Raw genomic sequence first — 23,538 nt, forward strand, 5'->3', positions numbered from 1 at the left:
TCTACCAGGACATTTTCAGAGCACTTCATGCTTCCTTCATTTTTCAGGATTTGCACCTGCCCACACTGCCAAAAGAATCAAAACCTGGTTCAATGACCATGGTATTACTGTGTAATTACTGTGTGATTTCATGTAATGTTCTAATTTTCTTGAAGCTGTAAGCCAAAATCATCAAAATTATAACAAATAAAGGCTTGAAATATCTCACTTTGCATGTAACGAGTCTATATAATATATTAGTTTCACCTGTTAAGTTGAATTCTTGAAATAAATCTACTTTTTGATGATATTCTAATTTTATGACCATCACCTATATAAATCAAACTCAAAATGAATTGCTCTTCTCACTCATTCTCATGCAAGATCATTCCCACTGTCTGTGAACCAGAAATGTAGTTATGCTTCAGTAATTACATTACTACAAACACCTGCAAATAGATGCAATAATATAATATACTGATGTTTGATGAATAATTCCCAATGAGGAAATGTATTACCAAGTCTATTGTGCAACAGTACACTCACATTTGCTAAATACAGACACTGAGGTCTGTATCAAAAAGAATGAATAGGAACCAGGTTAAAGAAAACAAACACTATTAAAAGTCAATGCCATCAATTTATTTCTCTCACACTCACATGCTACAAATAAACTTTTGCACAATTTACATGAACCAGAATACATGAAAAGAGCTACAAACATAAATAGATAACCTATATACAAGCTTTAATCTCCGTGAGAGAGGCACATTTGAGATGGGCCGAGATTTTAAAGGGCTGTTAGTGGAATCTGAGCATCAACCACAACCAGTTTTTGATGTCATTTTCTCAATTTCAGTGGAAATCATTTATTCAGATATGGAAATATGAGTCTGAGTCAAACACATGGTTTATCATAACAGAAGCACTGTGACACAATAAGGATCCTACATTTAAATAATAAGCATTGTGAATGAAATATCCATTTACGGTACATAAGTGTATTGGAAATCACTATATTTTAAATAGGTTTTGTTGAAAATATCTGCACATGGTTCACCAATCAGAAACCTGTCATCACGTTTTTGGCATAGGAGTATCAGCCTGTCATTTTGTTTTGTATGATCTTGCGTGTGTTCTGGATTATTAGACTCAAGGCATTCACTGGCCTAAGGCATTGGGGTGGTTCACTTCCAGTTTTCTTGAATTGTCATCACAGATGAACAGCAGAGCTCATGACATGTCCGGTATGTGCTTCGCTGGAGGGGCCGTCCTTCACCTCTTTTGAGAGACGACGCTGACACCTCCAAGTGGTAGAAATTAGGCTTCAGTGAGTCCAAGAGTAGCAACATCTGCAGTGGTCCTGATGCAATGACATGACAGAACTGGAGCACCTCCTTCATAATCATCAACACATTGCAAGTATGCGTGTTTTGGGGTGTTCTAGTTCAGTCACTCTCAGTGTTCACATTTTGATTTTGGCATAGAGCTGGTCAGTCTGCTCCCTGAAGTGGCTTCTCAGCTCGGTTCTCTTCGCTTTCAGTGTTGGTGTGAGGAGTCCATTCTGAACAGAGAACATCTCCACGTGCAGGGCAATGTCTCTCACCTAACACACAGATTAGATCAAAGAATACACTCTTTTGTCATTCTTGTACAGGGGTTGTCAACCTTTTCTGACAAGGAACCCTCCATCTAAACTCTCAACCAACTAGTATAAAAATGCTTACATTTCACAGTAGTAATAATAATAATAATATATTTATTTTGTATAGCGCCTTTAAAAGTAGCTTTCTCAAAGCGCTTTACAGACAAGCATAACAGCAATTGAATAAACACAATGAAAATACAAGAGAAAATAAAAAATAAAACACATAAAATCAAGTTCAGGTAAAAGCAATCCTAAAATAAAGAGTTTTAAGACAAGACTTAAAAGTCACTAGTGTATTTGCTTCCCTGATGTTGGCCGGGAGAGAATTCCAGAGCTTAGGAGCATAGACGGAAAATGCTCTGTCACCCCACGTATGAAGCCGTGTCTTCGGAACAACCAAAAGACCACTCTGTGAGGAGCGCAGATTGCGACGTGGTGTGTATGGGGATTAATAAATTAGTCAAATACTGAGGTGCCAGATTGTGCAGAGATTTATAGGCCAGCAAAAGGATTTTAAAATCAATACGGTACCTAACAGGTAGCCAGTGCAGGGACTCCAAGACCGGGGTTATATGGTCCCTGGCCCTGACCCCAGATAGTAAACCAGTCAAGAACAGTCTCTGACAAGCCAAATACATGTTCGAGGCGATTGAGTAGTAGGGCATGGTCAATAGTGTCGAGAGCCGGAGTCGGAGGCAATTAGTAAGTCATTAGCGACTTTCACCAACGCAGTCTCAGTGCTATGTAATTTTCGAAATCCTGATTGATGTGGCTCAAATAGTTTATTTTCGATTAAGTGTTTGTTTAATTGAGCTGCAACCACACCCTCCAGGATTTTAGACAGAAACGATAGATTTGAGATTGGCCGATAATTTAACAGATTACTCACATCAGAATTTTGCTTTTTTAAAACGGGAGTAACCGCAGCAGTTTTAAGTGCTGCTGGCACCTCCCCAGTTGACAAAGAGTCATTTATTATAGCAAGGACTGAGGGACATAAAGGACCAAAGCAGGATTTAAACAGGCCACCAGGCACGGGATCAAGTATACAAGTGGTAGCTTTCATACTAGAAACCTGGTTGCAGAGCATCTCAGGTTGTAGCAAAGTAAATTTGGATAAAGGAATGCCAGAGAACCTAGGAGTATTAACTGTAAGATCGACAGACTGCAAGGAATGGATATTTGTGCGAATATTGTAAATTTTCACTGAAAGATTTGAGAAACTCATTGCACAGCCAGTCAGATGAAGTCAGAAAACTGATACTATTTGCTTTAAGCAGACTATTAATTGTATGAAAGAGCTTCCTGGGATTGCTATGATTATTATCAATAATGTTTGAGAAATAGGCAGATCTTGCAGTTCCAATGGCTACTCTGTAGTTTGACAAGCAATCTATCCAGGCCTGGTGGAACACATTTAAACCAGAGTGACGCCATTTTCGCTCTAATTTCCGACATATAGCCTTCTGTATACGCAAGTCACCATTATACCAGGGGGCTGACTGTGCATATGAAACATTACGTGTTTTTATGGGTGCAAAGATGTCCAAGTTGGCTGTAAGGACATTACACAATATAAATATAACATGAGTCACTTAAATAATAATATTATTATAATTAATAGTCATGAATAATAATTTTAAAATAATGTTAACAATATTTAATAGTATAGGTAACATATAGTAAACATTAATAATTTATTAATACTACTAATACTAATCAAACTATATTTATCTAAAATATAAAACATATCATACTATAATATATTATATACACAATAATATGTATTATTAACAAAAAATTACAAATATTATATTATATTATTAGTAATAATAATAATAATAATTTACAATTAAAAGTTATTGTCCAACAGAGAGTTTAACATTATTTTTAAGATGATTACTTCCTTTTATTCTGCCGAAAAAAAGAAAAAAAAGTTGATTTAAAAACGGGTCATCACTAGTTTTGCATAATGTAATAATGTTTATTAATGTTGTTTATAAAAAATAGTCGTTTTATGCAGTATAAAAGCAATAAAATCAATAACATTAAAGTTTTTATTACAAGTATTATTTAATAACAAATTAAATAATAATTATCAGTTAAATTCTACATATCTAGAAATACATTTTTGAAATAGGCTATGTAGAATATTTTCAAAAACAATATTTTTTTAAAGTTAACGGACCACAGGGGTTACACGGACCCTGGTTGAAAACCCTTGCGCAATAACTTTTGTATTTTGATATCTGGAGCAGTATTTATTCACATTAAAAAAAAAAATATTAAGCTTCAAAACTGATAAATTGTGTAAAAATGTGATAAGTGGCAGAGTTGAAACTATCAGGAATTGTGTTTGTTAGATTCACCTGTTCAAAAGACTTCAGTCCGGCTTCTTTCCCTAGCCGAATGATGTCCTCTAGGATGGCATTTTTCAGTTCCTGTTTAAACACAATATCAGGCGTCAGGTCTTCAGGGTTGGCACAGGCCATTCAAACATTACAGCCCATTCAAAATTCAGCTAATTCATTACGATGACATAAAACAGTGTGGTCAAACGTACAGGTAATATAAAAACGAATCATCCGTGTACATGATTCGTGAATTCCATACATCTCTGGACATCTCCCATCGTCCCATTCTCCTTCATAGCGCCATCATGCTTCGCCTTTGTTATTGTTTTGAAAATGCGACCTCTGGCAGCGAATACTTACATATTGTGCCTTTAAATGTAAGTGGTTTACCTTGCATTTGCACATTTCAGTGTAGGAGCCCTCAATGCCTCTTTTCTTTGCCCATCCTGGCAGAAAGTCTGGATCAGGAACCACAATACCCACTAAGCATGCCTGCAAAGAGTACCAGAATGGGTTTACTCTCATTTATAGCATATCCTCTGATTCACTGCTGTGTGTGTGTTTCTCACCTGTAGACTGTCTCCATGTACAAAGACCTGGGCCACAGGGTCACTACGCATGTAGATGTTCTCAATCTTCTCTGGAGCGATGTATTCACCTTGAGCCAGTTTAAAGATGTGTTTCTTCCTGTCTATAATCTTCAGAGTTCCATTCTAAAACAAGAAATACTCAGCTTCACTAATTAAGTAAGGAAGAAATAATGATGGACCATAAAATGAATGCATGTCACAAAGTGGAGGCTTCTATTGGCTTAAAAGGCAAGTATTAACTTCAAAATATCAAAAACTTTGCAACAATACGGGAAGATTATGCATAAGTGATATGCTTTAATTCTCTACAATTATTATTAATGCAACCTGGTGAAGTTGCAAGTGTGAGTTTCAGTGAACACACGTGCAGAACTGTGTACATATCTGGTTCACAATAACTCCTATCAAGAACTAGTTTCAGAATTTGCATTCAACAGTCATTTGCATTCAGAACTCATAATATAAAAAACTCAGAACATTGATAATAATAAGAAATGTTTCTTGAGCATCAAATCAGCATATTAGAATTATTCCTGAAGGATCACGTGACACTGAAGTAATGATGCTAAAAATTCAGATTCACTATCACAAAAATAAATTACATTTTGAAATCAATATTTAAATTCCTGTAAACAGAAACAGTTTAAATTGTAATAATATTTTCACAACATTACTGTTTTTACTATATTTTTGGAAAAAATAAAATGTAACCCGGGTGATTAGAAGAGACTAAATTCTTACAAATCCCAAACTTTTGAATGTAGTGTAAATGCAAATGACATATTTGTTATTAACAAAGTGGTCTTGGGGTAAAATAAATACTAAATATGGTGAGTCAGTAACTGGGTTGATGTCAGTTATATTTAAAATTAATCAGATTCACTGAAACAAGGGTAAAATTCACAGAAATCAGGATGTTGATTAAATTAGAAGTGAACTGGGAGACTAAAAAGTAAATAAGGAGCAGAAGTGCTGAGAGAGAATGTAGAATTCACCGGTAGCCATTTGCCGATGTCTCCGGTCTGCAGCCAGCCGTCTTTATCAACGGCTTCTAAAGTTCGCTCTGGGTCCTTCAGGTAACCTTGAAACACATTTGGTCCTTTCACACACACCTGTGGTGGACACACACACACATACAGCCAGTAAACTGGGAGGTACATTGTGCCACTGAAAAATTGTATAAATAAAAAAGTAGGTTTAAATGATAATTTTCGCTTTGCTTTTGTCATGACTAAAGTGAAAAATATTGGGAGTTAGACATTCCATCTGTTAATATTTCATTCATAAATGAGGGAGGAGTCTAAGGGGCTGTTTACACGACACCGTTATAAACAAAACACTTTTTTTTTTTTTTTTTTTTTTTTTTGCCCATTCGTTTACACGACAACGGTGTTTTGAGTGCCTGAAAATGCAAACTTTTAAAAATGGGTTTCAAAGTGCACATATTTTAAAACAGTATCCGTGTAAACAACAAAAACGCAAATCTCTGAAGACGATGACATCATGCACATGCGTATTACGTGTTCAGTCTATCGTGTTTCATCGCCATCTAATGGCCTGGCAGCAGAATACAGTGTTTTAGTCGTTTTCGCGGATCCGTGTGAATAGGGATCGTTTTCACAATGGTGTCGTCTGTACGCGGAAAACTCAAAGGAAAAACGTCTCCGTTTTAAGCATATCGCTGTCGTGTAAATGTGCCCTAAATGATTTTATATATTAATCATTTCATTATTAACATTATGCCACAAAAGCTGTCAACAAAGCTTAATTAAAACCACTTTATATTAAGTGTATTTAACTATATAATAACATTTAAATTAATATTTTATACAATGCACTTATTGTTTACATGTGTACATGTATATGCATTTTACATTAAAGACACCTAATATAAAGTGGGACCACTTAACTTGTATTAAACCAAGAACATTCCTTTAAAATTCCACATTTTAACTGGTGACCTACCTCTCCCTCTCCGTTGGCTGCAAAATAATTCATTTCAGCCAAATCCATTAACTTAACGAAATTACAGGGCAGAGGCGCTCCCACATGACCTGAGTGCAAGAGACAAAGAGAGTTTGTGTTACAGCACAGGCTGTTTATTCATTAAAACAGGTGTATCTGTGTGTTATATGTGTTAGTGTGAGATTTGCATGTGTTACCTGCTGTCCAGTCTCCAGGAAGTGACATTGTGCAGCCTGCGGTACACTCTGTCTGCCCATAACCCTCATAAAACTACAACATAAGCAACACACAAAAACAGTGACTTTAAATAAATGAGATGTGGGAACTGATAGCATGAGAACAGAAGTGCGTGTGTGTGTGTGTGTGTGTGTCCGTGTGTGTGTGTCCGTGTGTGTGTGTGTGTACCTGGCAGCCCAGCGCTGCTCGCAGGAAGGTGAGGACGGTGGGAGAGACGGGAGCAGCTCCTGTGATCATTAGCCTCACGCGCCCACCCAGACTGGCCTGTAGGTTCATAGTTCATATTTAGTTTAGTTACAAAAGAGATTTTAGAGACATCATAATCTCTAATCAAATTATAATAATTTTTTATAATCTAAGTGAGAGTTTTGGGCAAGTTCAGTTTATATGTGCTGTAGTACACGATTGGCATAATTGTATTTATTATTGGTGTACTGTGTTGTTGAAAAACAAACTAAAACTTGTATTTAAATGTAGGAGTGACTCTGTTTCGCACTCCAGGATCACTCGGAGCAAGGTTTCTTTCACCAGCACCAGAGCGGAGCAGAAGCAGAGTTTCTATGGAGGCCTGAAAAACGATCGATCAATCGATCAATCGATCAATCGATCAATCAATCAATCAATCAATCAATCAATCAATCAATCAATCAATCAATCAATCAATCAATCAATCAATCAATAAAAAGCCAATTGCTAATTGCAACTATCATAATTGAGACTTTAAATCTCCCAATTGTGAATTAGTTTCTCACAATTTCAACTTTATACACTACTGTTCAAAGGTTTGTTCGGTAATTATAAAAAAAAAAAAAAAAAATATATATATATATATATATATATATATATATATATATAAAAATTATATATATATATATATATATATATATATATATATACACATTTGTTATTATTTTATTCAGCAAAGATGCAATAAATTTATCAAAAGTAAGAGTAAAGGCTTTTACATTCTTACGAAAAAAATCTATTTCGAATAAATTATTTTTGAGCGTCCTATAAATCAAAAAATCCTGAAGAAATTTTTTATCACCGTTTTCATAAAAATATTACGTTTTATAATATTTATATTTTGAAATATTTTATAAGTTTTTAATATTAAGTTAACTTTTTAGTTTTTAGCACCCACACCAACCGACGATAACATTCTGTTCATTAAATGAGTGTGCTGCTCTCTGTTGTTTCAAGTGCATGAGCCCACTTTAAAGCTTTAAAGTTGGGTGGATTCTGATTGGCTGTCAATGCTTTTATCGTTTTTTTTATCAGCTGATAAACAAAAATCTGAAAATTATTCCAACAACATAATTTCGCTTTGTCATTTTTGTTATAGCTGTTGTCTGGACTACCCTATTCTCATATAATTAGAAACTTCAGTTATCATTATAGTTCTCGTCCTTGGAGTGAATGGGCCTTTAGATGTGACATGATTTCTCTTGCTTTTTTTTGCTTTATAAATGTTGGACAGTTGGATGCGGAGTGTTTTTGAATTTGTGGGTTGCCAGGCAACAGAGTCTTTATAGGTTCTGTCCCTGGGCACTAACACACTGTTTCTCTCTTTCTCCTTTTCATCTGGTCACCTGCACTTTGCTGAAGATCAGTTTATCCCACATGCTGTCCGTCCTCACAACTCCGCTTCTTAGCTCCGCCTCTTTTCTGCTAGTGGCAAAATCCAGCAGCCATCTCCTGAGAGGAGTGTTCGCCTGTCCGAAGATCTTAACGCAAACAAAGATAAATGTATAATGAGCAAAGATTTTTAGGCATATTTAAACAAAGACGCTAACAGTTTATGTGTGTATAACTAAACAGAAGTACCTTATCAAACATGCGGTTGAGTAGTCTGGGCACTACAGGAAATACAGTGGGCTTAAGAGTCTTCAAATCATCCATCAGCAGACGGATGTCACCCTGAAAATATCCAATCCTGCCCCCGTGGACCAGAAGCACACCCTATACACATACAACAAACACAATTATTCAACAAGAATATAATGTAGATTCATTTTTATATACAGTATATCCATACAGTGCTTAGCAAAATTGAACACACCCATGCTAAAGTTGACTAAAAAGAGAAATAAAAAAATCATCTTTTGGAAATTTATCTTAATGCCTTAATTTAAAAAATGAGGAAAACTCCATCCTTTAAGGACACCAATTTTCTTTGTGAATTAATAATGTATTGTAAATAAATAAATGTTCTTCCTTTAAATACAGGGTGCATCCTGATAAAGTTCCCTTGGCCTTTGGAATTAAAATAGCCCCACATCATCACATACCCTTCTCCATACATAGAGGTTGGCATGGTTTTATTTCAGTTAGCCTAATAGCTGGTTTGATTTGCATTGAGAGATGATCTTATGGAAAGTACCCCATGCCAATCTCTAGGTATGGTGAAGGGTATGTGATGATGTGGGGCTATTTTAGTTTTAAAGGCCAAGGGAACTTTATCAGGATGCATAGTATCCTGGATCCATGAAATAACTGACCTTTAAAAATAAAAATCTGCCTGCCTCTATGTGAATTTAAAGCAACACCAAGGAACTTTTCCTCTGCGGTCGCCCTACAGGTTGGAAGCGGAATTGTCCATAACAATTCCAAATAAATAATTTAGCCTACTGTCGCACGCAGGCTCGCTGTTTATCCAGCACCGGCTTTGGAATGAACGATGTCCACAGACAAAGTAAAGTATGATACATGATTTTATGAAAGTATGATGTATTGCGACATCAGAAACGAAGAAAAACTAAATAATGACTAATTGTAATGCTTTATGTAAAGCAAGTCAAATTCGTAGTTTTCTTATGTCTCATTAGAACTACAGAAACGCGACCCGATCTGGCAATCTTACATAGTGTGGTTATAGCAGATATAGGACCGCAAAGCGAATCCAGAAGTGCCTTTATTTATTTTGTATTACGACTTGATGAACCACTGAAACGATTTTGGAAAAGACTTCCTTGGTGTTGCTCTAACAGGGTGTCCTGACTTATGCACCCTGTATTTTAAGGAAGAACATTCATTTATTTACGATACATTATTTATTCACAAATAAAGTTGGAGTTTTCCATTTTATTTTGTATTAAGGCATTAAGATCAATTTCCAAAAGATGATTTTTTTTCCCTCTTTTTAGACAACTTTAGCATGGATGTGTTTACTTATGCTAAGCACTATATATATATATATATATATATATATATATATATATATATATATATATATATATATATATATATATATATATATAGTAGTGGCCAAAAGTGATGTCCAGAGGAGATATTGGTTTTTAGTATCACTAAAAGTTTGATATATTAAGAAAATATTTTATATAATTTTTAATTTTTTTAATATAAGGGAATAGCAAAACACTAAACTTGGTTAAGGTATTTATCTGACAATTTTATTGGGGGCAAGAAGGAACACTACAGCTACAGGTTTTATTTTACTATGCAAAAAAATGCATATAAAATCAAAAAGCTCACAGGAAAAAAAGCATACATTGACTACAACATAATCCGTTATTTATGTTTTGTTGGTTCTCTCTTGCTTTTGCATGTGTTCATTTTTTTTTATGTTTTTTTTTTATGTCAGCCTGGCCAGAAATTATGGTAACACTATTTGGCGTGTTTCATTGCATTCTCACTAATAAAATAATTTACTCCAAGCATAAAACAACACATTTTTCATAATACTGTATTAGGATAAAGGGTGAAGATGAAGAATCTAGAATCTAGGATCAAGGAAGAATTCCGGCCTAATATACCTAGGCCGGAAATTACTTTTGGCAACCACAATATGTAAAATATGTGCCAATTGTAGAGTAAATAAATCATAGTATCATATATTTAGCCAAACCATCCCTAACTTATTCATTTAATGTATTAAACGATTTGTTGAATTACTGTGTGCATGCATAATGCATACCTCAACCACTCTCTCAAACATGTGTGCTAGTGGTAGGTAAGAAATGTGAATGTCTGTCTGGTCAAGCATGCAATGCACCTGTAAAACACAAAAACACACACACGTGCAGTGTGAAATCCAGCATACCTCAACTACTCTTTCAAACATATGTGCTAGTGGTAAGAAGGAGACGAGTACATCTTGAGGACCCAGTTTCAGCAACCCCTAACCACACACACACACACACACACACACACACACACACACACACACAAACACATCAACATACAAATCATGAGGGAGGTAGAAACAGGAACCAGACAATTAAATGAGGAAATTAGGCACAAGAAAAGGTTAGCATAACAGAGACAGAAAGAAAACATTTCTTTAAAGGTCCCATGACATGAAATTTTCACTTTTTGAGGTTTTTTAACATTAATATGAGTTCCCCTAGCCTTTATATGGTCCCCAAATTTCTAGAAATTTCAATCGGTGTAAATCGAGCTTTTGCTATCTTTCTCTGCCTTTGAGAAAGTGGACGCTCAATCGGGCTGATCTTGAATCTCCTCCGTATGACGTCATACGGAGGAAATGTTACCTCCCCTTTCTCTGCTTTGCCCGCCCAGAGAATATTTCCCGCATGAGAAAATGAGCTAGGAAGTAGGAACGCGTGCGTGCGATTTTAGTTTGTCCATGGGAGATATCATGGCTTTTGAGCGAGTGAAGCATAATAATTGCTCAATAATTGGATGTACAAATGAACACCGAAGCCTTTTTTTAGTTCCTTCATCCAAGCCCCAGAAGAACCAGTGGATTCATTTCATTTTCTCTGGAAATGCGCCGACACAACTCCCCAAAGTTTTGCATGTCTGCGGCAAACATTTCACCGACGACTGTTTCCTCAACTTGGGTCATAGAGGTGGCTTCGACGAAAGTCTGAAAATAAATCGATCGAGCTACTAAGCAACACTTTCTGATGTGTAATTGTTCAAGTTCAGACAGGTAATCTTTCTCTCAAATCGTTCAATACTGTTTATGCATCAGTAAGTCAAGCCAGTGACTAAAATATAAACTTCACATCGTTTCTTTTAGTAGGATGAAAATAATCATATTTAAATTGTGAATAAATTATATACAGAAAGCGATCAAAGAACAATCTTTGTAGGAATCGCGCGCACGCGTTCCTACTTCCTAGCTCATTTTCTCATGGACACAGCGCGATCGAGTTTATCTGGACACTAGCCAAACTCGTTATGAAATCAATGACGCACGTTACACTGCACATGATCGCTCTTACTGTATTTACATCATCGTGTTTGCATTGGTGAAAGCATTAGAGAGAGTGCAGAAACTGCGTTGCAATGATAAGATCTTCATTCTCGCGATCAATAACATACTCATCTGCGCAATGCTCATCACGGCAACATTTTATGTGATGGGAATAGATCTAAATACTTTAAAAACTTCTGACGATTTGTTAATCTCGATAGCTGTAATAGTAAAAACGTATAATAACTGTAGTAAAAGTATTCGAGAGTTTCACATGTAATAAGTAGCTATTTCATATGCAAGCATGTCAGCCAATCACAGCAGTGGCCGGTTACACTGAATCTCACAGCAGACACGCCCCTTCAAACAGAGCGTTCAAATCAGAGGCTAAAACTGGGCTAGGAAAAATGCCTTTTGTTTCTAAATTATGACTATTTTTTATCTAAAAAACATACTAACATTATAAGGGAAACCCAGGAAACATTATAAAATAATATAATAACCCCATGTCATGGGACCTTTAACAGTTAACTGACAAAAAAAAAAAAGGAAACAGGCTCCTAAAAATTTAATCTGACATTTAAATCTAATTTTTGGCTTTTTTAAAATCTTTTTCTCAAAGAAAGACTTCAGCACAATGAATTTTAAAGGATAAAGAAGCGAAAAAATCTCTCTTACCTGTGTAACTTTAATGAAAGCAGAACAATTGGAAACAACGTTTCTATGTGTAAGCATTGCTCCCTTTGGATTTCCTGTCGGCAAAGAAATCAGTTACATTTATTCTCCAGATTGGAGCCCTACAAAATGCCAAAATATGACTTTGAAGCAACATGTAAACGAAAAAGGAAATAAGTTTGCTTTGTTCATCAATGAATACTCAATGATTGAAACCACATTTGAGCATATTATTTTTTCATTGGAAAGCATTGACGTGTTAACTACAAAATAATTCATTTTGTTTGAGATTAATAACAATTAAATACTTAAATACAATACATAAATATCTAGTTCAAACATTAAATTCTAGAGGGCTGATAGGTCCATTTACATGCAATCTACAAGCAATCACATAATTACCGCATGGGACAAGCTGATTGGCCTCTGCTGATCGTGCGGCCAATGAGATTGCTTGCTCAACATTTAAATAGTCTGGTTCAGTGGTTGCTGTGAGCTAGTCCTGCAGCGCTATTCGAGTTAATCTGAATCCCTCCACCTCCACCTGTCTAGATCTGCTACGGGATTTATGCATGTTTACTTATGCAACAGCTGCCGCAGAATATCTTACATGCTCACAGCAGCGTGTCTGTGTATCTATTAGCAGTATCAAGTCCATACTTGCTCTGCAACAGCAGCAGTGTAGCAGATCTAGTCCGCCAAGACCAAATACATTAACATTGCCTTATTCAATAACATGCTAAATCTACACATAGTTGTTATGATTGAAATATATAAATGCATACCTGTAGTTCCACTTGTGAAGCAAATCAGTGCCAGGTCCTCTGGTTTAGGAGCCTTGACAAAAAAAATCAATACTAAGCAATCATTAAATTATGAAGTAAAAAATAATAATAATAAAGCAATCAAATAAAACTATTCATTATTCATGTTAATCAATACAGTCCTCAGTTTTACTCACAATGGGAGTCTTGTGGTTGACTTTGCCAATAGCCTGCCAAAAGAAAGACTTCATTTAGTGCAAATACAAGATTAATGGGATCACTGTTTAGCGTGTGTGTGTGTGTGTGTGTGTGTGTGTGTGTGTGTCAAACACAAACCTCCAGCTCCTTGAGACTCAAAACCTCAATGCCGTTCTGTTGTGCTTGTGCAGTCAGCTCACTGTCAAAGGTCTCCATGATCACTATGGTTGTGACGCTGTGCTTCCGGCCAGACACACAGTCCAAGATCAGGCGAGCCTTTTCCGCAAGATCACAGATCACAGTGGAGATGGAGGCTACAACAAAAGCTCTGTTACCCACAACAAATTTACACAATTCCGACAACACATCACAATGTCAACACGATTTTTCATCTTCATTCAAATCTTCAAATAAAATTAAAAATAGTTCTGTTAATTAATGAAAAATTAAAGGCACAGTATGCAAGTTTTGCCGCTAGGGGTCGCTTTTTCAAAACATTAACAAAGGCGTAGGTTGATGACGCCGTGAATGAGCACAATTCATTGGAGTTGCCGTCATCACCACCACAGCCGATGGAAAGCAATCCGATGGGACTCAGGCAGAAATCATGTTCATGGGTGAGCTAATGGGCCCTATCTTGCACCCAGTGCAATTGACTTTGAACACCGACGCATGTATCATTCCTATTTTGCACCCGCGCACAGCGGACTTTTCCCTCCACAGACGCACGTTGGTAAATTAGGGAATGAACTTGCGCTCGCGGGGGCGGTTCAGCGCAAAGAGGAGGCGTGTTCCGGCGCAAAAGTTCCCTGGTGCTATTTTCCAGTTTTAGAAAGCAATTGCGCCACTGACCAGGAAAAAAACAGACAGTGGCGCGTTGCGCGTTAGTGATATGGTATTTTAAGGGCGCGTGCTTGGCCATTATGTAGCGTGTGAAGAACGCGCCTACACTGTTCGCAGCAGTTTTCCTTTTTGCAAATCATACATTATTACAAGGAAAAATATTAACACGAGGGAAATCATTGTTGTGTCCGTGAAGATGTGAAAAAGATCTATCTAGATTGAAAAAAAAAATAATCTAGATTAGGCTACACATTTACCCAAATTATACGCCTGTTTAACCGAAGCTAATTTGGGAGGGTTTCTACCATCATCCCCAATGTCACTTCTCTGTGTTTTACGGCCCTGACGAGAATGTTGGTCTCCTCGGCTGTGAACCGCTCCTGGCGTGCGCTGGCAAATCCGCCGTTATAATATCAATCCGCCATGGAACAAGCGCGCCTGCTCTTAAAGGGAATGTGAGAGGACGCTCTGATTGGTTTATTTCACGTTACGCCCAAACCACAACTATGAATAATGAAGCTACTTCAGACCAACCCCTTTTAGATTTGCCCCAGGCGCAAGAGGCATTTATCCCGCCGGGAAAATAGCAACAGTGCCGGGATCCGCCCACAAAGTTACTTGCGCTTTGACACTTGCGTTTCAGATCGTTAAAATAGGGCCCAATGTATTAAAGTTGTATTAATGTTACTGTGGTATGAACCAGGGAAGGGCCGAGAGCCCAGGACATTTTACGCTGCTGTTTTTGCTTATATCGTTCACTGCCGCTCTTTTCTCTTTGTTGTTTATGCATATTTTATTATTAAAGTTACAATTAAAGTTGTTTATTGCCCACCTCCTTCATCCCTGAATTTGAGATTTGTTACAGTTATGTTTGATCACTTAAATTCACATTATTTTATTCTGAAGAAATAGTCGCAAATGCTGAATTACAGTTCACTTTATCTGACTTGCTTGCTGGCTGGTATGAGATACTTGTTGCACACCGCAGTAAGATGGATATTAGTGGGATGACTTGTGTTCCTAAATGGTATGCAGTTAATTTTAAAATGTACTGTATAAAATGCTGTATTACTGTTACTACAAATAAAGCTCTTTCTGATAATACTGTGTTAGCCACTTGAGAAAATAGTGTTGTCTCTGAGGCATGGTACAAACATGTTACTTGCGGTAAATCAAGAAAACAACTGATCTCTGGATTTAAACATTGTTGGGAACATTTACGATAATGTAAGTACACAAGTCAACAAAATATATATTGTTTTAGTGGTTTTTGGATATTTTAATCCAAAGATCTTACATATTGTGCCTTTAAATTATTATTATTATTATTTTTAAATGTAATTTTAATAAATAGGATGTAGTTAATAGTGTTTTAGTTACTTTTCAGTGAACAAAATGCTTTTCCGTAATAGGAATAGGACATTTTAAGTCTGAATAAAAATAAAAAATAAAAAGGTTTTCAAGTATTTATTTGCAGAAATAAAATTAAATTGAAGGGGAAGATATGATAAAACTTGCTCACCTTTGTCAATGATGTAGCTGATGGCCTCTGTACCCAGTGTGTCATACAGTGGCACTGCCACCAGTGAATATGTGTAACATGCCAGCTCAGAAATCGTCCACTAATGTACAAGCAATTTAATCAGTTGTGGAATACACATACTTATGCACAAATAATATCATCTTAAACAGAATAAATATAGAATAAAACAGGATTAGGAAGTGTTGCCAAACTTGCTGTACAATAAGCGAAGCAATAAATTAGGTCTGTCAATCAACCTTCAATTAATGTAAATTAATTAATAAAATCGTATATATTAATATTGCTGAGAAATTAAAAAATTTGGTCACACTTTATATCAGGTGTCAAACTATTATGTACTTACATCAAAAAATAAGTACAATTTAATTATTTTGTTGAAGTTGTATTGCAAGACACTTTTACAGCTATTGAGGTGGGATACGGGTAAGTTTAGGACAGGTTTAGTAAAAGGGAAGGGAAAATGCATTATAATAATATAAGTACAACGTAAATGTACATAAGTGCACTGTATCAAATGAGTAATTTAAATGTTGGTAAAAAGTAGTTAAAGAGTAAGACACAATATAAAGTGGGACCAAAAATGTTGTTATTACATTATTGTGGCAAACAAGTAAAGCACTGAATAGACAAAAAGTGTCTTTAGAAGTTATCCTATTGTTTAGTTTACTTTCATATACGTGATTATTGGCCTACAGCCCACATCAGTCCATTTTACAATCAAACTGTCTGAGGCAGATAGCTCTAATAGGATCTGAATACCTCTGGCCTGTTCTGTGCAAAGATCCCAATGTATTTGTCTCCCGATTGACTGTGACCTCTGTGGAGTAACGCTGAACCTGCAAACTCGGCCCTGTCTGCTACCTACGAAACAAACATCATACAAAAATACATAACTTATTCAATTGTACAGCCATATCTGATCAAATATAAACAAGAGAGGAATCCATGAACATCTAAGAAATAAAATGCTAAACCAGTTCTGATGTAAAAATCACACAGCAGACTACAGAAATCTTACCTCTTTATACGACAGCCATTTATATTGCTTGCTCGCTTTTCGTGATCCCAAACAAGGACCATTATCTATAGAAAATGAAATCACAAAAATGTAAAGATCTCAAACATGATGACAAATCTGTAGGCTTAGAGCTGCACGATTCTGGATATTTTTTATTTTTGAATAGACAACTAAACAACACAGTATATTTAAAAAAATATTTAATTATTCTGAATTCATAATAATGAATGATTCAATGACTCGCTTATAAAAACTTGTTTCATTACTGGATGGATCAGCATTTTTGAACAAATCTTTTGAATGAATGATTCAAAGACAAATAAATGTTTTAACATTCACTTGTCGCCACCTACTGGTGTAACAATGTTATTGATAAATCTTTATCTGAAGTGTCAAGCTACTTAAAAATGTGTAATTTACTCTATTTTGATCGCTAGAGTAGACATCAGTGTTTATATCCAATAAACTTTATTCCACTACTTCCAGAAAAAAAATAATGATACTGTTTGGTTGAAAAGACTGTTTGTGAAGCTGTTTCATATCTATATATGATGATAATTGCTCTCTCTGGGTCAGCAGCAGTACGCACACAGATTTAATTGTTCGCTGTGATCGTACTTGTTAAAGGTTTAATAGACACAGCCTAATCATTGACATTTTGGAATAATGTATATAGATCGCAATCTTTTAACGATTAATCGTGCAGCTCTAGGTGAACTATTCATTTAGTTGATTTTAATGTCTGTTTAAATGACCACTTGACTTACTTGATACTCTTAGTCCTCGTAAGAAAAACTCATACATTGTCCGAGCGTCTTTATAGTAGTATGTCATGCATGTGTCACTGTCCAATAGGATAGACCGACGAGCATATTCACTACCCTGAAAAAACAAAACGAATGAACTATGATGTAGTTCTGTCCCAGAAAATCAAATCAAAACTCATTACAAATCCGCTCCAGCTTAGTTTCCACAACAGATAGATACTCTGGAACAGCATGAACGGAAACAAACAGAGTAAAATGAACAGTGAATCATCCCAGTGCATTTGAAATTTGAGGACCAGAACTAAATGCTAATGTCCTTTATGCATAAACAATGTAGCATTAACATGTCAAAATAAGCAAGAAAATGAGACTCACAGAAATGTAAAGGTCACCGAATCTTTCACTGCTTTAGGGTTTGATAAAACAAAAGGACCAGGCCATTAACAGCAGAAGGAAGGAAGACTTCACACTAAAAGACTTTACAGATGGTCGTTGCGCAGTGGATCTGACTGACTCTATATCTGTTGCCAACACATTTCAGTTACCATAGCAAACATACAAGAAATGGTGAGAATACAAGAACCTCTGTTTTCTTCTTCAGCCAAAGACAGAGACAGAGATCAAGGACATACGTTTATAATTACACTCGTCTGGGTGAAAGAGGCTTTAACACACTTAAAAAACATCTAAGGCAACGTTACAGTCTGTGCACGTGTACATACACACAAAACTGCTCAGCATATGAGGACAGGTTGTGAAGTGGGAGGAAAAAGCAGGAATGTGATGAAAAGGCCATTCCAAAACCAGCTGTAGGTTCCAATGTTTTCAACACACACACACTACCATTCAAAAGTTTTGGGCTAGTTTTTTTTTTAACCCCTTAAAGGGATAGTTCACTTTAAAATGAAAATTCTGTCATCATATACTCACCCTCAAGTTGTTTCAAACCTGTGTGAATTTCTTTCTTCTGCTGAACACCAAAGGAAGATATTTTGAAAAATGTCAGTAACCAAACAGTTACCAGGTCCCATTGACTTCCATAGTAGGAAAAAAAATACTATGGAAGTCAATGGGACCTGGTAACTGTTTTGTTACTGACATTTTTCAAAATATCTTCCTTTGTGTTCAGCAGAAGAAAGAAATTCATACAGGTTTGAAACAACCTGAGGGTGAGTATATGATGACAGAATTTTCATTTTAAAGTGAACTATCCCTTTAAGCGGCACCCCCCTTTTTTAATAGACATGAAAATGCACATTCCGAACTTAAATGGTTGTAATTCAAGAATGCTTTGGAATATAGATGTAAGATTGGTCTTGTTTGGTCCAGATTTTTGTATTACATTAAGTGAATTACATTTATAGAAAAAGTTATAGAAGTTTGAGTTTATGAAAATGTACAATGTTAAAAATATATATTTTTCATATTTTAAAAAAAAAATACATATTTTCAAAACCTGGTGGACTCTAAAAATGCAACAACAAAAAAATCAATGCCAAAAATCTGACCAAGTTGTGTTTCAAATTTTAGGTTGATATCTCAAAAAATAAGCTTTTCAGTAAGATTTTCAGGCGCCTCCATTTCCATATGTTTGAGTGATCTGAACCATTATTTTTACAATTTTCATACAATTTATGAAGTAGACATCCTATTCAGAAGTAGTATTGGAAGTTTGGCAGATTTTGAAATGAATTCAACCTCTAAGAAACACAAAAAGAACACGTATGTGCATTATAGCTCGGTGCCACATCACAAATGGTGAATCTATTATTTTTTTCTTTGTATTTAAAACATTTTCAGACCTTTTTTTCTAAAATAATTGAATGGATGCTATCTTTGAACTCTTGGCATGAAAACAAACTGAGTTTTGTTTTCATGATTTTTCATGTTCATCAAATTTTTTTTTAATTAATTGTGTTAGTCGCTTTTGATCGATTTAATGCATTCTAGCTGAATAAAAACATTATATTAGAACGGAAGTGTATATTAAACCTTTTCTTCTACAGACAGGAATTAGACATGGTTATTATAGAAACCACAATGCATGATTCCAAGAAAACACAGCACATATTTTGAGCACTAAGATACATTTAAATGTACAGTACTGTATGTCTGAGAACACAGATTGGCAACCTAAGACAGCTCATACATGCAGAGTTGTGTGACATGCAGCTGGTGACCTCTTCCTATGCGGGGTTAACCAGAGGAAGCCACAGTCTGGACTGCTGATCCACTTTTAAAGGGAGCAAATAATCACTAAAATATTGCATCTCGAGCTGAGAGACATAGACTTGACTCTAGAATGCATTTCAAGGTCTCTGACCGAAAACGTGTTTATTTTAATGCGTTACAAGTTTCGCAAGCTATGATGGTGAGGAGACCTTCTTATAACCGTGGTGGATTTAGATATTTACATATTATTTACACAGACTGTTAATGCAGAGGAGCCATGGATGCATTTACACTGCAATTATAATTGCATAAATAATGTTATGATTCATTTTTTAATATAACATTTTGAATATTGAAGTATGAAATGATAGAATCGATGAAATTATACGTTTAAATGTAAAACTAAAACCGCCAGTAGGTGGTGCCAAGCCACAGTCTTAACGAGTGAGTTCAATCATTAATTCAGAAGATTCGTTCAAATAGGCTAATGATTCGTTCAGTAAGAAAACGCCACGTGTTTTTACGCAGCGGTTCAGTGGAGTTTGGAACTTTTTTCCTTTTTCTGAAGAAACAGCAAAAAAGAAAGAAAAACTATTTTTCAACACTGTTTCCGTGTGATAGTAATTACATTATCACATACATAGGCTTTTTTTACACCATTTTTAATTGGGGCTTTTATTTATCAATTTGGTTTTGTTGTTTGCGAGGTGGCAGAAGACTTTTTTTTTTTGGAGAGAGAGAAATAAACCAATTAACATACAAAATAGGTATTGAACAAACAATAGGCTATTAACAATTTTACAATGAAACCATGAAAGGCAAGGAAGAGAAAATAAATAAATGAATTAAAAAAATTATAAATTTAAATAATTGAGTAACAGCCCTATAGTAGTGCATTATTTACTGAATTGATCAGTTAAACTTAAGAACGTATAGGCTACATGATGATGCATATAGCCTACTATTTAATAAGGTTTTAAAAAATGTCCCAGGAAATCAATTTATAGCGGAAATATCACCTCTTTATGGAAAAGTTTGTTGCTGTCAACATTGTTTTTGGAAGATACATTAAAAATGCAGTTAGCTTCTGTGAATAGATCTACAATGCATGGCATAAAATGTGGTTAATAGTGGATAATTTGACGGGCTTCCGTGTCAAAGTTTCTGTTATCAGCTGATTCTGTTCATGTGTGCCCAGACATTTTAGAAATCCCGACCTGCTGATGTTTTACGGCCATGTCCGGAATAAAGAGTAGGCCTATGTATGGTAAACCTATGTAGCTACATACAGTTAGGGTGATATTAAAGGACATAAATCGTGATATAAGATTTTGGCCATATTGCCCATCTCTAAGTCATTTATTTCCTGTGTGACCTGTAAAGTCACGTCCACAAACCTCGTGCGTATTGTTTGGTCACACCACAAGGGGTCACTGTGGCCTCACGCCACACGCCCCCCTCATTAGCATACACAGCAATAAATGTATAAATAAATAAATGTAGACATATATATATATATATATATATATATATATATATATACATAAATAAATAAATAAATGTGAAAATAAATAAAAGTGGAAATAAATGGGCTTAATGCATAAATAAATAATAATGGATAATAATAATGGATTATACATAAATAAATATATATATTTTTTTAAATTCTTTGCATATTTAATTGTTTATTTATTTATTCATTTATTAATTTTTCATTTCTGCAGGTTTGGTCCTCCATACTAAAACAGCTTCACTAGAGAAACCCTGCACGGTAGAATAAATTCACACACAAACGCTCTCTCACTAATGCATTCAATGTAATCTTTACTGTGCTACTTTATCTGTATCTGATTTAGAACGGTGCCTGGTGTCTCGAGAACGCAAACCATGAAATAAGTTTCAAGGTACAAGCCTTGAAAAATGTATAATACAGAATTTTTTTTATCGGTTCCGCATACCGGTAAATACAAAATAGCTGATAAAAATAAGCTGTTATGTTGGAGCAATAGCCTTGTGGGCAGTGCTGTGTAATACAGTATGCCATAGCTGTGCACAAGGCAACCCGCTTTCTAGTCTCAGCTCGAGGTTCAGGCTTATTTGTTCATTAATGACGTCATCAGCGACTAGTCCGACTCGACTTTTATCACATAAATGTTGGTTTAAAAAAATCTGAAGTCATTTAACCCCTACCCCTAGTTATAAAATTACATTTGTGGAAGCGTTTTCACACTTACCGCTACCTCCACGGACTGCATGGCGAGGTCACAGGGTGGTTTAAGGGCTTTGGGACGGGTGGCCAGCCAGTATGTGGTGATGGCAGCGAATGCGCCCATGCCCATGAGGGTGTTGGTGGGTAAACTGCGCACATACTGCCTCAAGTCATCCAGCTCAGGCATCCGCAGGTGTCGGATCAGATCCTGGGCCTGCATTGCTCTGCCAATTCAGCTTTCTCAAGTCTGAAAGGAAAAAACACAGAGGGAGGACACACAAAGTGGTTATGGAAAAACAAAACAGATACTGGTGTATTTTGAAATGCACTTTTAATTGTCATTTGAAAATCAGATTGAAGTGCATGTAACATTTGGTCATATTTATGATGAATATTTGACATTATTTTTGTGTAGATTTGTGACGTGCTGGCCCTTATTAAAATGATTGTGATTGGCATTAAAGTGATTGGCAAAGAAAACACGTTTTCTGCCATTCTTTGTGAAGTCTTGTTTGTGTCACATGGCAATTCTGAGCACTCTCTCTTTGGCTTCCCGTGTTATGGTTTCGATCATCTGCCTGGTTTCCTGGATTCCCTGTTTGCCTGTGATTTGATTGTGGACTCAGTTGTGGTTTAGATTGTTTGCCCTGTGTTTTTGATCTCGTCTGTTATTTGAATTACAATTTTGGATTACCCAAATAAAGCTGCGTTTGGACCTCCAATCCAAGTCTTGGAAAAGTATGTGACACAAACACAAGTGAATTCCTCTGAATAGTGCATCCCTATACATACACTCACACACACCTGTTTTATCCATAGGTTTTATCCCAGTTCATAATAATCAGTGAACTCATCTCAGCTGAGAAAGACAGTCACAATCTTTCATTTTATACCTGTATGTCTCTGGTTTGTTTCATGACAGCTCAATATGAGTAGAAAATAGGGCTATTCAATTTTTTTATATATATTTCAAATAAATATTTCAGCTGCATCAGACTATAGCCTTCAGCAGTGTTTCTCTGTACAGACCCTCCTCATGGAAGTGGACTAGAATTACCGACAGTAGTAAGGGCCCTTCATTCAGCGGAGACCCTAGAAACTTCTGCAGCTTGACTTGACTTCCATGCTCTCACACTAAAGATGAAAACCTTCACTAAAGGCTGACAACTTCCCTGCATCTGTGAGGTGTTAGCCAGCTGATGCCTGATAATATCTCTGAAACCACTTCATCTTCATGCAGAGGGTGAAAATGAGTGATAAAGTCTGTGAACAGCACTGTTAATGTGTTGTCGATAATATGGTGGATCTTCACCTCAAAAGTCTTTGTTAGTGTAGGGTTAGGTATAGGGTTTCACACTGTTACACTCATATAATATATACTATATATATAT

General features: G+C 35.8%; 1 protein-coding gene across 4 annotated transcripts in view; it reads right to left on the reverse strand.

The window, feature by feature from the left end:
• Positions 1 to 601: 601 nt before the first annotated feature.
• The window catches only part of acsl1a (acyl-CoA synthetase long chain family member 1a), a 29,450-nt gene continuing 6,513 nt past the window's right edge, over positions 602 to 23,538 (reverse strand). For 2 of the 4 annotated variants that reach the window (XM_079617022.1, XM_079617023.1), the window contains exons 2-21: positions 22,173 to 22,394; positions 17,767 to 17,881; positions 17,000 to 17,064; positions 16,741 to 16,842; positions 15,961 to 16,060; positions 13,734 to 13,909; positions 13,595 to 13,627; positions 13,419 to 13,470; positions 12,637 to 12,710; positions 10,837 to 10,914; positions 8,601 to 8,735; positions 8,366 to 8,500; positions 6,942 to 7,037; positions 6,734 to 6,806; positions 6,537 to 6,625; positions 5,567 to 5,683; positions 4,551 to 4,694; positions 4,372 to 4,473; positions 3,997 to 4,068; positions 602 to 1,585 (exon numbers count right to left, since the gene is read on the reverse strand). In XM_079617022.1, coding sequence (XP_079473148.1) covers positions 1,445 to 1,585; positions 3,997 to 4,068; positions 4,372 to 4,473; positions 4,551 to 4,694; positions 5,567 to 5,683; positions 6,537 to 6,625; positions 6,734 to 6,806; positions 6,942 to 7,037; positions 8,366 to 8,500; positions 8,601 to 8,735; positions 10,837 to 10,914; positions 12,637 to 12,710; positions 13,419 to 13,470; positions 13,595 to 13,627; positions 13,734 to 13,909; positions 15,961 to 16,060; positions 16,741 to 16,842; positions 17,000 to 17,064; positions 17,767 to 17,881; positions 22,173 to 22,367 — 2,094 coding nt within the window. In that variant the 5' untranslated portion in view covers positions 22,368 to 22,394 and the 3' untranslated portion in view covers positions 602 to 1,444. Of the gene's footprint in view, positions 1,586 to 3,996; positions 4,069 to 4,371; positions 4,474 to 4,550; positions 4,695 to 5,566; positions 5,684 to 6,536; positions 6,626 to 6,733; positions 6,807 to 6,941; positions 7,038 to 8,365; positions 8,501 to 8,600; positions 8,736 to 10,710; positions 10,789 to 10,836; positions 10,915 to 12,636; positions 12,711 to 13,418; positions 13,471 to 13,594; positions 13,628 to 13,733; positions 13,910 to 15,960; positions 16,061 to 16,740; positions 16,843 to 16,999; positions 17,065 to 17,766; positions 17,882 to 18,141; positions 18,250 to 22,172; positions 22,395 to 23,538 lie in introns of those variants that run through there. The other 2 variants (XM_079617024.1, XM_079617025.1) reach the window with 2 other exon arrangements.

The sequence above is a fragment of the Phoxinus phoxinus genome, assembly GCF_949152265.1.
Source record: "Phoxinus phoxinus genome assembly, chromosome: 6".
Lineage (NCBI taxonomy): Eukaryota > Metazoa > Chordata > Actinopteri > Cypriniformes > Leuciscidae > Phoxinus > Phoxinus phoxinus.